Source organism: Sphaeramia orbicularis, chromosome 3 (assembly GCF_902148855.1).
Source record: "Sphaeramia orbicularis chromosome 3, fSphaOr1.1, whole genome shotgun sequence".
Lineage (NCBI taxonomy): Eukaryota > Metazoa > Chordata > Actinopteri > Kurtiformes > Apogonidae > Sphaeramia > Sphaeramia orbicularis.
In genome coordinates, this window is record NC_043959.1 from 11788352 (window position 1) to 11803249 (window position 14898).

The 14898-nt window shown below is 42.0% G+C and overlaps 1 protein-coding gene across 3 annotated transcripts in view; it reads right to left on the reverse strand.

The window, feature by feature from the left end:
* Positions 1 to 252: 252 nt before the first annotated feature.
* Positions 253 to 14898, reverse strand: part of LOC115417014 (troponin T, fast skeletal muscle isoforms-like) — a 34155-nt gene continuing 19509 nt past the window's right edge. Inside the window, exons 4-15 of one of the 3 annotated variants that reach the window (XM_030130935.1) lie at positions 13556 to 13678; positions 9839 to 9856; positions 9646 to 9666; positions 7616 to 7634; positions 6332 to 6377; positions 5725 to 5841; positions 5480 to 5557; positions 4925 to 5038; positions 4734 to 4843; positions 3418 to 3508; positions 886 to 926; positions 253 to 427 (exon numbers count right to left, since the gene is read on the reverse strand). In XM_030130935.1, coding sequence (XP_029986795.1) covers positions 391 to 427; positions 886 to 926; positions 3418 to 3508; positions 4734 to 4843; positions 4925 to 5038; positions 5480 to 5557; positions 5725 to 5841; positions 6332 to 6377; positions 7616 to 7634; positions 9646 to 9666; positions 9839 to 9856; positions 13556 to 13678 — 815 coding nt within the window. In that variant the 3' untranslated portion in view covers positions 253 to 390. The remainder of the gene's footprint in view (positions 428 to 885; positions 927 to 3417; positions 3509 to 4733; positions 4844 to 4924; positions 5039 to 5479; positions 5558 to 5724; positions 5842 to 6331; positions 6378 to 7615; positions 7635 to 9645; positions 9667 to 9838; positions 9857 to 13555; positions 13679 to 14898) is intronic. The other 2 variants (XM_030130936.1, XM_030130937.1) reach the window with 2 other exon arrangements.

A 14898-nucleotide genomic window follows, 5' to 3' on the forward strand; every position in this document is an offset into this window, starting at 1 on the left:
AACAAAGGAACTAAGATTATTTAATAGAAGAGTGTTAAGTAAGAATAAATATAGTATAAACCTAAAAGAAGAAAAAAAATGAACCTCCACAATATCTGCATTTGAATAAATATCTAAAAATATCCATACAGTACTTTTTAATATCGATACAGTATTGTGAAATGAAATATTGCGATATATTGCAGAACCAGTATTTTCTTCCAGCCATAAACAAGAGCTTTGGTAAAAACAGCCAACACACACACAGATGAGTGGGACTTGAATCTGCCTTTTTATTGTGTTGTATTTCCACAAACATAGTGACAGACGTTGGATTTGCGTATTTGAGCAGAACTAGCGCAGGTGTCGCCGAGGCATATGTTGGGTTCTCGGGTTCCTCCGTCCCTTTGTTCACTTTCTGCGACGGCTGGCCGCTCCCTTTTTGCTACTGCAGGACGCGAAAGAGCGAAAACAGAGGTCAGAGGTCAAGTCTGAGGGAAGCATCAAGACTGGAGCAATGAATATTAAATAAATAAATAAATAAATAAAAAAAACTTTCAAAAAATAAAAAAATGAATAAAAAAAATAAAAAACAAAAATGAAAATAAATAAATAGACTGGAGCAATGAATGTAAATAAATAAATAAAGACGGCGTTATTTCAAACATGTAAAACAACAAAGACACATATATTTATGCAATTTCTCCAGTATGTTCAAACAGGAGTGGGCTGGAACAGTAGCGGATTGAATCTGAACCCAAACAGAAGACGGACCGAACCGGACCAGGACCAGTAAAACCAACAGGCCTTTTCTGAACCTGCATGTGAGGTTCTGTCCGGGTCCAGGTGGACTCATGTGGTTTCAGATGTGCATGTACAGGTGGTTCTGACTGGAACTGGACTTACTGTTTCTGCAGCTCGTCGATGCGGTTCCGGAGAGAGATGACCTTAAAGAACAGAAACAGGTAGAGGTGTGTATCAGCAAGAATCTGGAGATACGATCCAAATCACAATACCATATATCACGATATGTCATGATACTGTTAAAAAGGCAATTTTTTGCTTTGTTTCTTTTTTTTTTTTTTTTTTTTTTTAAGATTATTTCCTGGAAGAATTGAATTACACCAGAAATATGTACAAATACTAAACACATTTGTATTTTTATTTATTATTTTTTTTTAATTCTCTTTTTATTGAAAGAATTCAGATTTTTTTTTCACACATTGAAAAAACAACGAAATACACAAACTATACACATCCAGAGAGTGAGGGTAAAAAACACAAAACAAAAACATTTACAGCAGATCATCATGGTACTGGCGTACGGGATCTCAAAGGAAGGAATCAATGTATAAATAAAGATAAATAAAAACATAAAAACATATTTCCTTCAGAGGATTTTGGGTTCATATTCATACTTTCATCTCACCCATCCTTCCCAGTGTTGCACAAAAAAATCCATCTTCACATTTACAGTAAAGTTTATTCTTTCCATCCTACAAATTCCCATGGTTATGTCTATCCAATTTTTTATTGTCAGTTCTTGTGTCATCCGTCGTTTAGTTATTGCCTTTTTTCCAGCAGCTAGTAATCTATGCTGAATAAGTATCTGTTTATTTTTTTGACCTCTGGAGAAATGTATCCCAAATACATGGTTTTGAAATACTAAACACATTTTTATTTGATCACAACAGGATCTAATGGTATATCACAAAATTTTTCTAATTCTCCTCGTTTCCAGAGGAACTACCATCTGCCTCTCAGACGGTTAAAAAGTACTTTTCGGATGATCCAAATAACCATTATTTAATAAAAAAACAGTGTTAAATAATAAATAAGATAGAAACAATAAAGAAAAACAAAAATGAAAATCTGCCATATCTGCATTTGAATAAATACCTAAAAATATCCATACAGTACTTTTTTAATATCGGTACAGTATTGTGATATGAAATATTGCGATATATTCTAGAACTGGTATTTTCTAACAGCCCTAATAAACAGGTTGGTGTGAGCTGCAGCTGTGGACGTTCACCTACAGATACTCGGGTCCACCAGAGTCCAAACACCTGCTGAATGTACTTTAATATAAGGATCTGCTCTGTTTCAACACAGGCTGAGGTTCATGGGCTTTTGTTCCAGGGTTTCAATACTGAGGACAAACAGGACGAGCACTGAGGAATTATGGGAATATAAACACTGTGGTTTGTAGTTTTTTTTATTGTGTTAATATTCATTCAGTCATCAGCGCAGACTGATGGACAAGTCCTGAACTCCCAGAAAATCCTGATGAATGGGTTTGTTTTCTCAGTGAAAAGGAGAAAGGCCTGTTTGCTGTGTGGGTCAAAGGTCAAAGGTCACACTCACCTCATACTTCTACCTGTTCACTGTGTGGGTCAAAGGTCACACTCACCTCATACTTCTGCCTGTTCACTGTGTGGGTCAAAGGTCAAAGGTCGCTCTCACCTCATACTTCTGCCTGTTGACTGTATGGGTCAAAGGTCACACTCACCTCGTACTTCTGCTTGTTCACTGTGTGGGTCAAAGGTCAAAGGTCACACTCACCTTGTACTTCTGCCTGTTCACTGTGTGGGTCAAAGGTCGCTCTCACCTCATACTTCTGCCTGTTCACTGTGTGGGTCAAAGGTCACACTCACCTCGTACTTCTGCCTGTTCACTGTGTTGGTCAAAGGTCAAAGGTCACACTCACCTTGTACTTCTGCCTGTTCACTGTGTGGGTCAAAGGTCACACTCACCTCATACTTCTGCCTGTTCACTGTGTGGGTCAAAGGTCAAAGGTCGCTCTCACCTCATACTTCTGCCTGTTCACTGTGTGGGTCAAAGGTCACTTTCACCTTGTACTTCTGCCTGTTCACTGTGTGGGTCAAAGGTCAAAGTTGGTGCTCACCTCGTACTTCTGCCTGTTCAGTGTGTGGGTCAAAGGTCACACTCACCTTCACTGGGTTGGTCAAAGGTCAAAGGTGGTTCTCACCTCATACTTCTACCTGTTCACTGTGTGGGTCAAAGGTCAAAGGTCACACTCACCTCTTACTTCTGCCTGTTGACTGTGTGGGTCAAAGGTCAAAGGTCACACTCACCTTGTACTTCTGCCTGTTGACTGTATGGGTCAAAGGTCAAAGGTGGTGCTCACCTTGTACTTCTGTCTGTTTAGTGTGTGGGTCAAAGGTCAAAGGTTGCTCTCATCTCATACTTCTGCCTGTTGACTGTGTGGGTCAAAGGTCACATTCACCTCGTACATCTGCCTGTTCACTGTGTGGGTCAAAGGTCACATTCACCTCGTACATCTGCCTGTTCACTGCATGGGTCAAAGGTTACACTCACCTCGTACTTCTGCCTGTTCACGTGGGTCAAAGGTCAAGGGTCACACTCACCTCGTACTTCTGCCTGTTTACTGTGTTGGTCAAAGGCTGTGCTCACCTCATACTTCTGCCTCTTGAACTTCTCCAGGTGGTCGTATTTAATGGCCTCCAGGTTGTGCAGCCACTCCCACAGCTCTTTGGCCTTTTCCCTGAAAAACCCCAGGAGACAAACCCAGATGTTAGAACGGTCCTTTAATGGAGGTCTGAACACGACAGGTTCAGTGTCCGTTTATGATCACATCAACTAACAAGGACGGAATAATCTGAACTGGAACATATGAAGACACTGTTGGAACGCTCACAGCCTTTTGTGGATTTTCGCAAACTCTGTCATGAACGTGTCGACACCTTGTGATTCATCAGAGGAACCCTTAGTGTCTTTGTCTGAGTTCATACTGTTAGAACGTCGAAGGAACGTGGTGACAACACTCTGCACTTTTACAGACGTTTGTTCTTCAGAAAGTTTGTTGTGGATCCACAGGTTCTGTTCTTCCAACAGTGTCCACAACAACAGCACGGACTGGGACATCCCAATCTGATATAAAAGTACTGTATCTTATAAAAGTACTGCATTATAAAAATACTGTGATATAAAAGTACTGTGATATAAAAGTACTGTGTCATAAAGGTACTGTGATATAAAAGTACTGTATGATATAAAAGTACTCTGTGATATAAAAGTACTGTACGATATAAAAGTATTGTTTGTTATAAAAGTACTGTATGATATAAAGGAACTGTTTGTTAAAAAAGTACTGTCTGATATAAAAGTACTGCATTATAAAAGTACTGGATTATAAAAATACTGTGATATGAAAGGACTGTATGTTATAAAAGTACTGCATTATAAAAGTACTGTGATATAAAAGTACTGTGTTATAAAGGTACTGTGATATTAAAGTACTGTATCACATGAAAGTACTGTGTTTAAAAAGTACTGCATTTTAAAAGTACTGCATTATAAAAGCTCTGTGTTATACAAGTACTGTGTTATAAAAGTACTGTATTCTAAAAGTACTGCATTATTAAAGTACTGTGATATAAAAGTACTCTGTGTTATAAAAGTACTGCATTATAAAAGTACTGTGCTATAAAAGTACTGCGTTCTAGAAGTAGTGTTCTAAAAGTACTGCATTATAAAAGTACTGCATTGTAAAAGTACTGTGATATAAAAGTACTGTGTGTTCTAAAAGTACTCCATTATAAAAGTACTCTGTGTTATTAAAGTACTGCGTGTATCCTATATTCAGATGTGTACTCCGTTACTTCATTTTGTCTTCACTGAAGTTCTCGATGTTCAAAGGTTTGCACTATAAAAGTACTGTATTCTAAAAGTACTGCGTGTATCCTATGTTCAGATGTGTACTCCATTACTTCAGTTTGTCTTCGCTGAAGTTCTCGATGTTCAGAGGTTTGCATCTCTCTGCCAGAACCTTCTTCTTCTTCTCTCTCTCCGTCTGCTTCTTCCCTCTCTTTCCTTCCACCTGCGGCAGAAGGGGGAGTGGTTACCGCGGTAACAGTGGGAGGAGCCCGCTTCTGATCGGCCGCCTCTGATTGGCTCCTACCCTCTGCAGGTGGCTGCTGTAACCCGAGCCCATGTTGCTCAGTGCGATCTTCTTCTTGGCTTCGTCGTCGGCCTTCCTCTGGGCGTCGGCCTCCTCCTTCCTCATCCTCTCCGCCTGTGAAGACACTCAGACTCAGACGGAACCGGGTTCTACAGGTTCTACAGGTTCTATGGGTTCTGCAGGTTCTACAGGTTCTACAGATTCTGCAGGTTCTACAGGTTCTGAAGGTTCTACAGGTTCTATTGATTCTACAGTTTCTACTGGTTCTACAGGTTTTACAGGTTCTGAAGGTTCTACAGGTTCTGCAGGTTCTACAGGTTCTACTGGTTCTACAGGTTTAACAGGTTCTACTGGTTCTACAGGTTCTTCAGGTTCTCCAAACCCAGACACAGGTTCTACAGCTTCTGCAGGTTCTACAGGTTCTACAATCCCAAACACAGGTTCTACGGGTTCTGCAGGTTCTCCAGGTTCTCCAGGTTCTGCAGGCTATACAGGTTCTGTAGGTTATACAGGTTCTGCAGGTTCTACAGGTTCTCCAAACCCTGGTGTCAGTACCTCCCTCCGGTTCTGCCGCTCCTTATCCTTCTCAGCTCGGATCCGCTGCTGCTCAGCACGTTCAGCACGACGCTTCTCCTGAAAAACACAAACCAAGACCAGAATAAGGAACCAGAGGAACTAAGAGTAACCATAGGAACCGGAGGAACCACAGGAACCAGAGGAAGGCTCTTGTGGTTCCTCTGGTTCCTCCTCCATGGTCCACCTCCTGCTTCAGAACGTGTCACTAATCCCTTAAATCTTACGATTCGGTCTTTGAGGGCGATCAGCTCCTCCTCCTCTTTTTTCCGACACTCAAAGTGAGCGTCGATCAGCGACTGCAGCTCCACCAGGTCTTTGTTCTGACGTTTCTTTTGGATGTCCTGCAAAAAGTCCACAGCAGATTCACACTTAATTTAACCCTGGAGAACCCGACCCACTGAAAACTAGAAATAAATTCAGTTTTTTGGAATTGAAATGTTTTTTTTTAGCCCTTTTAACATAATCCAGACAAAATTTTTTACCACATCATTTTGTTTACGATGTGTTTTTGTTTCACATTCAATCCGTTGGGTGTTTACAGTGTTAGCTTTAGATACAAAATTTACATTTGAATATTTAGAAAATATGGAACATTTCAGCAGGTTTTACTTTTTACATCAGACTTTTTACAGCCTTTTTATTTCCCTTGAATGGCAACATCATTTCAGTATTTTTTCAATTTTCAGCCGAATAACAATATAAATATTCTTCATAGATAGATAGTACAAAAGCGATCACAAAAATGAATCAAAGTTGAAAAACAGAACTGTGAATTTGTGTGAAGTGTTTGGACAGATAATACAACAGGAGGAGGAAGGAGATCACACTTACATCAAAGTCCACTTTCTCTCCATCTGGGATCTTTGGAGCGGTGGGTCTGTTGAAAAGACACAAATCAGAAGCAGTTATATATGTAAAATGCATAAACCAGACCATTACAGGGGTTTGAATTATGGACCAATCACAATCCATCCCTTGGCCCCTCCCCATTACCCTTACCCCTCCATTTTGCATGTTCACGTGAAGGGGTAGGGGTGTCCCGATTCTCGATGAGTCGGAGGGGAGGGCCAAGGGGGAGGGCCAAGGGGGAGGGCCAAGGAGTAGGAGTAAAGGGGAGGGCCAACATGGGAGGGGTAAAGGGGAGGGCCAAGGGGCAGAGGTAAGGGGGAAGGGGGAGGGTCAAGTGGTAAGGGGGGAAGGGAAGGGAAAAGGGGGAGGGCCAAGGAGTAGGAGTAAAGGGGATGGCCAACATGTGAGGGGTAAAGGGGAGGGCCAAGGGGTAGAGGTAAGGGGGAAGGGGGAGGGCCAAGGGGAAGGGCCAATGTGGAAGGGTAAGGGGGAGGGCCAAGGGGAAGGAGTAAGGGGGAGGGCCAAGGGGAAGGGCCAACAGGGAGGGGGGAGGGCCAAGAAGTGAATTGGGATTGGACCATTATGTGTAAAAAACAAAAATGATGCAAGTGATACATGTTTTTGCATCATAAACCAGCACTAAAACAAAGGCTACGACAGCAGGTCTGAACGCACAGTTTGGATTTTTGGGTGAAATCTGATTTTTTTTGTGTTGGTTCATATTCTACATTAAATGCAACTTCGTCATTTGTCGCATTTCAATGATGTAAAGATCGGATGAATGCGATCCGGACGTTCAGACTTAACTCACATCGGAAAATATCAGATCTGGATCAGATTTAGGACCACATATGAAAGCGGTCAGGGTCGGACTTAGGACCACATATGAAAGTAGTCTGGGTCAGATTTAGGACCACATATGAAAGTTGTCTGGGTCAGATTTAGGACCACATATGAAAGTAGTCCAGGTCAGATTTAGAACCACATATGAAAGTGGTCCAGGTCAGATTTAGGACCACATATGAAAGTGGTCTGGGTCAGATTAGTGCTGTTCAAACTGTCTGTATCAGATCAGATCCAGGTCACATATGGGTTATAGATGGGTTTTGGGTCACATGACTTCAGCCTCAGCGTGACTTGAATTCACTTTTTTTTTTTTTTTTTTTATGAACTTTTTTTTGTATTTACTTGAACTTTTATTTTTTTGCACTCACTTGAAATTTTTTTTTTTTTTGCACTCACTTGAACTTTTTTTTTTGTACTCACTTGAACTTGGGCTTCTCCTCTGTTGTTTTTCAGCATCAGAAACAGAAACAGACCGAGGCGGTGAAAAGAGAAGAAACACAGTCAGAGACATGAAGATGCAAACACAGGACAGTGACAGAGCAGGTGGTTAATATGGGGGGGGGGTCCACCAAGTCCGTTCACACCTCGGTCGAACCATCTGATGTGAGTCCATCCAAGTTTGAACAACCACATGTTAACCTGAGTGTTTCTACAGTACTATGGGAAGTTTAAAGGGTTAGGGTCAAAGGTCAAAGGTGGGACTGGGCCTTCAGGTGCATCAGACTACAGTGTTAAACCATAAAGACCCAAACACCCACTGGTGTCCTTCCACACATACTCTGTTCATACTCCGTTCCCTATGTGTTCTGTGTCTGAGGTTCTACTGTGGACTCTAGAACATCCTCTGGGGGTAAATAAATGCCTTGGTTCCCAGTTTTCATCCGTTACTGTGGTGATGAAGTCACGCTGCAGGCTCAGTTCAGGAATATTCAACAGGCTCATCTGCTGGAGTCTGATTGGTTAACAGCTAGCCAATGAAAGCCTGGCTTTTCACTATCCTTTACCCTGAGCAACAAGTAGAAGAACTGCTCTATGGACCCCCTTCCCTGCTCTATGCCCCCCCCCCCACTGCTCTATGGACCCCCTTTCCTGCTCTATGCCCCCCCACTGCTCTATGGACCCCCTCCATTGCTCTATGCCCCCCCCCCCCACACACACACACACACACACTGCTCAATGCCCCCCCCTCCACTGCTCTATGGACCCCTACTGCTCTATGCCCCCCCTCCCCTACTCTATGCCCCCCCCCCCACACACACTGCTCTATGGACCCCCTTTCCTGCTCTATGCCCCCCCCCACTGCTCTATCGACCCCCTTACCTGCTCTATGCCCCCCCAACTGCTCTATGGACCCCCTCCATTGCTCTATGCCCCCCCCCACACACACACACACACTGCTCAATGCCCCCCCCTCCACTGCTCTATGGACCCCTACTGCTCTATGCCCCCCCTCCACTACTCTATGCCCCCCCCCCCCACTGCTCTATGGACCCCCTTTCCTGCTCTATGCCCCCCCACTGCTCTATCGACCCCCTTACCTGCTCTATGCCCCCCCAACTGCTCTATGGACCCCCTCCATTGCTCTATGCCCCCCCCCCCCCCCCCACACACACACACACACACTGCTCAATGCCCCCCCTCCACTGCTCTATGGACCCCTACTGCTCTATGCCCCCCCTCCACTACTCTATGCCCCCCCCCCCCCCCCCACACACACACACACACACACTCTGCTCTATGGACCCCCTCAAATACAAATACAGTTCTTCATCTTTTCATGGTCATCAGATATGACCATATGACGTTCAGAGGCTCCGAAGTTACCGTGGAAACACTGTTGTCTTCTTGGGCACACTGGGTTTATGTCCAGTTCATGACAGATTGGACTGAAAAAGACACTGTTTATTCAGTTTGATCTGTTTCTGACAGAAGAACCATCAACTGTAATCTGAGCTCTAATGAACATCTACAGGATCAGAGAATTGAACATAGAAAAATATATGATTTTAACTGGAAAAAACACAAAACACAGAGGATAATATTAGAGTGAATGATGGTAAATCACTTAAAAAAAAGTTCAATATAGAAAAAAAACCTCTTTGGGACCTGTCCCTGAAGTATCTCTGGGTCTTTATGGGTTAACATCCGTTTGTTTTTTTCACAACGTTAATGTGTTTGTGCATTAGTGTGTGCATCAATCCAACCGAACCAGAGCCGTTTACATAGAAGGACCATTAGAACCACAGCAGAAGAGGACGGTTTCATGTCCTGCACATGTGGAAATGCACACGTTTAACACCAACCCAGTGTGGATTTATTACTGTTAGGAGGATTGTCAGGGTCACGTACTGTAGTTTCAACTGAAGCCAATGAGTACAACTGTGATTAGCTTGGACACTTTTTTTACCCTCACAGATGCAAAAAAAAAAAGAAAGAAAATGCAAAACTACCATCTTGATCTCCCTCGTCCACTGGAAAGGACACATTCATGCAAAAAAAACACAAAGAAGAAGCACAGATGAGCGGTGGGCGTGGCCGACGTTCAGCCGCATCAGCTGACTGGCAGAGGCTTAAAGCAACAGAGTTCAAAGGTCAAAGCACGCAGATAGATGATGGTTAAAGGAAGAACCGAAGTGCACGTACCTTCCTCTTCATAGGCCTCTGCATGCAGCGAAGCGTCCGAAGCAAGAGCAGAACAGAGAACATTAGTGACGGAACCTGTTCCATCAGCTGATCAAACCACATGTTCCATTAGAGGAGGTCCAGAGCGGTAGAGAAAACTGAGTTACAGCACCTACATACACTAACGGTCCAAAAAATGACAGACCAAATATGGTTCTGGAGGGACTAATAGTTCCAAACACTGAGTCTGAACCAAGGTTATTATTAGGGCCGTGTATCAGCAAGAATCTGGCGATACGATACGAATCACAAAACTAGGATCACAATACGATATATCACAATATATCATGATACTGTTGAAAAGGCAATTTTTGTTTTGTTTGTTTCTTTTTTTTTAAATGATTATTTCCTGGAAGAATTGAATTACACCAGAAATCTGCACAAATACTAAACACATTTTTATTTGATCCCAACAGGATCTAATGCTTTATCACAAAATGTTCCTGTGTTCAAACTGAAATTCAGTTTTACAGACATTACAGTTTAAGATCCTGTTCAAATGTTCATATTCTATTAGTTCAGAACTAACATCAGAACAGTATTTTAGTTCAATCCCAACAAAGGAACTAACATTATTTAATAAAAGAGAGTTAAATGAGAATAAATAAAATATAAACCTAAAAGAAAAACAAAAATGAACCTCCATAATATCTGCATTTCAATAAATACCTAAAATGATCAATACAGTACTTTTAAATGTAAATACAGTATTGTGAAATGAAATATCGTAATATATTGCAGAACCGATATTTTCTAACACCCCCAGTACAGTTAGTCCAAATGTGGTTCTGTGGGTTGGATTGGAGTTGTTCCGTTGAACCTGGTGGTGTTGGGTTCAGTTTGTCAGCTGAGGTCATGTGATCATTAGTATCATTTAATATGGATCCAAAACGGGTCCACTTTGACACTTATCTGATCCTATTTGTCATTTATTATCATTTCCTAAAGGTTTTTCCTGCTTTAACCCACTCACTGCTGTCTGTCCAACAGAAGACAGGACAGACACTTTTTGTTTGGAACTATTGAGGCTCACATGAACCACCTGATCACCGTAGCAACGACATCAAAGCAACTCTCTGTTTCTCTCTACGGCACTGGGGGTGTTTCTATTTTCATTGGTCAGATTCAGATTTAAGGGGCGGAGCCAGCAGATTCCACATGCTTTAACAGAGACACTGTGACCCTTGTGTTTGGGAAAGTGTCTTCTGTAAAATGAGACACATGCATAGGACACGGTCTGGTCCAATAGGAAGAAATATGAAGATGGTGTGAAATGATACGATGTCATACAGAAGTATATGATGTCATACAGAAGTGTACGATGTCATACAGAAGTGTACGATGTCATTCAGTACAGTAGAATAGAATATGATCAGGTGGGATAAGATATAGTCTGGTACGGTCCAGGATGATAGAGTAGAATCAAATACAGTGCAATATAATACAATAATTTATACCAGGTCTGTCAAACTCATGTTAGTTCAGTTCCACATTCAGTCTAATCTGATCTAAAATGGGCCGGACCAGTTAAAATAATATAAATAATGAGATATGAACTTCTAAATAATGTCAACACCAAAGTTTTCCTGATGTTTTTGAGTGAAAAAAGAAAAATTCCGTAATGAAAATGTTTACATCTACGAACTGTACTTGAACATAACATGAACAAATAGGAACAACCTGAAAATTCTTAAGAGAAATAAGTGCAATGTTAACAGTATTATGCCTCAGTTTATCATTTATACATATGCGTCATAGCTTACAGATCTACAAATACACAAAATATTTAATAAAAGGCAGAATATTGGTAAAATTCTACATACGTCTCTAAAGAAATTTCATATTGTTCATATTTGTTCAGGTTATTCACATTTTTTGTAAAAGGACAGTCTGTAAATATAAACATTTTTGTGTAATTTTACTTTTTTTTTTTACACTAAAAAAAAGAGAAAAATTTGCGTTTTTCATTATTTATAGGTCGTTATGATTGTATTTTACTGGTTCTGACCCACTTCAGATTGAATTGACCTAAAATGATTTTCACATCCTTAATTGCTAATATCTTCAGTGTAATTTTTGCAAATCAAAAATTCATCCCAGAGGCCAGATCGGACCCTTTGGTGGGCCGGATTTGGCCCCCAGGCTGCATGTTTGACACCTGTGCTTCAGGAGAAGGGAATTTAAGAAAAGCAACCCAATACAACCCAATTAAATATTATTAATGGAACATTAAGTCATTCTGTAAACTGCACAATAATAGTATTAATCTGAACCTATAGATGGCAACATTGGTTTGTGATATGGATGTGGTAATTAAACAAATATTTGCGTATTTTGCCAATTTAATTGCATGTATTGCACTGGTGGATGAATAAATTGATATGTTTTTTTGATGCTTAAAGTGAGTTGAAGCAGCAGTGGTTAGTACAGTTGAATATTATGGGATGGAATACACTGTGTTCCTGTTGGTTACTGTTCATAGACTGTGCCCAGCCTTTACAGACCAGTCCAGTTCCTGCAAATGGAGTCCCACACAGACCTGAATGTAGCCGCCCAAGCATTGGATGTGAACTTTGAAAGGATCCTTTAAACCAAGTTTGACTTCATTTATAAGATGAATGTGACTGAGATGACAGTAAGTGCTTTAACTACAGAAACAGAAATACAGTCAGTAAAATTATGAAATGCAAGTGTTTCCTTTAAATCTAATAATAGAAGTAATGATGATAATAATAATTTGTATTAATATTTTTAATGATATTTCTTTAAATCCAGTCTTTTTGAATACAGACTCTCTTCCCAGTCCCAGAACACGTTTGGTGAATCACTGAACCCGTTTACATGACTGTAAAAATCTGATAACTGGGAGTAATCCGATTACTGCCATAGTCAGATGTGATGCATTTACAGCCACTTCATAAATACGATCATGGAAAAACCCTGGTTTACATGTTTCAGTCCATTATTGGATATCTTTCAGAGTACGTACGTATGCGTTATGATGTAGACGTCCACTTCCTGTCCTTTTCCAAACCTGCGGTCTTATCTGGGACATTCTAAAGGATGTCAAACAGATGGAGGATGTGGACACTTTTCATTTATTGTACCGTTAAATCTGTTTCCTCTTCACTCCAGAGGTCAGTCTTTGCCGACTTTTCGCCACTCCGTGCCATGTTTGTTTACATTTTTCTTTAGACTCACGGTGTCATGGTATAACTTCCATTTATACAGATTTTTTTTTTTTTTTAGACATGCAGATTTAAAAAACTAAATAAATCCGATGAACCGGTTTACATGTGTGAAGACATCAGAGTATTGGGGACAAATCTAGGTGTTAATCTGATTTCTCCTAATCAGATTACTGCTGTTATTGGATAAAGATGATCAGATTATCATGTTTAGATGATCAATAATCTGATTACTCCATAAATCAGATACTGGTGTGAGTGTAAACAGGCTCAGTGGGGCTCATCTGGTCTGAGTTTAGTGCAGTTCAGGTACTGCTCTGCCCCCTAGTGGTCAAACCTGTGTGTGTGCAGGTGAAGTAAAGCCTGTGTGTGCTGCAGCTCCATCTGTGTGGAGGAGACTACATGTGTCCCTCTAAACCCCTGACTGGGTTCAGGTCTGATGTGGTCTGGGTTCAGAGTACTTCATGTCCTGCAGGAGGATGCCACGTACCTTCCTCCCGCTGCACCGGCACAGGCTCAGGTTCTGGTTCTGGTTGTGGTTCTGGTTCTGGTTCTGGCTCTCCCTGGGCCTCCGCCTCAGGGGCTACTTCTACTTCTACTAGCTCCTCCTGGGCTACGGTACCCAGCATGCACCAAACCGACCGCCCCGCGTGGCCGGGGAGGGGGGGGGGGTGTCGCAGAGGCCGTTAATGAAGACCACAGACAGACAGAGCCATTAGAGACCAGTACAGACCAGTACAGACCAGAAGGACTAAAGAGAACTTTAGTGACACAGAAAATGATGGACTGATGGAGGATGAGCTGAAAGAGAGAGAAACAGTGAGGAGGACACAAACGGGTCATGTGACCTCATTCATATCAACAGGACGGAAACTACCTGACGACCAGACCAGTGTGGACCAGTATAGATTACATCCACTGGGGGTCCCAGGTGACAGAACAGTGTGGACCCTGGTTTAGTATAGACCACATCCAGTGCAGGTCTCAGTTTTCAGATTTATCTACAGTATTTGGAGGGTTTCATGGACAGAGTTTATATTCATGACTGTCACTGTTTGAACTGTGTTATACAAGTTTAATGTGGAAGATGAAGTCACACACTCTAATAACCCCTGACCTTGACCCATTATGGGTCCTAACCCTGACCTTGACCCTAACCCTGACCCTGACACATTATGGGTCCTAACCCTGATCCTGACCCATTATGGGTCCTAACCCTAACCCTGACCCTGACCCATTATGGGTCCTAACCCTGACCCTAACCCTGACCCATTATGGGTCCTAACCCTGACCCTAACCCTGACCCTGACCCATTATGGGTCCTAACCCTGACCCTAACCCTGACCTTTAAACTGTTAACGAACTAGTTAAAGGTGCTGGAGACTTTCGTGACCAGTTTTCCATCAAATCTGTCAAACCTCAGTCATATCCTCAGTATCATAAATCTGTAAGTCTTTATGTCATTACTCACCTGAATGTCTTCCTCATGATGAGCAGTTTCTTAGTTCCATCCACCAGAAACAAACCGTGTGTTTACAAACAGAGCTGGAAAGGAACTCGGGCATCTGAGGAATTTTGTTGCAACGTGCATTGTGGGAAACACTGGTTCAGTCCGCTGTCTGACAGCGGCAGCTGGAACAGACACGAGATGGAAACAGTAGGAGCTTCCTTCCCTCTCTGCATATTCCTCCAGTCGTTTCTGCGTTTCAGCCGTTTATACGTTGTGTTTGTTTCATCCATATAATACCATATGGCTGCGCTGCCACTGCCGCTGTCAGGCGGCTGCGTGAGACTTCACTTCCCACAATGCACGTCGCAATGAAATTCCTCAGG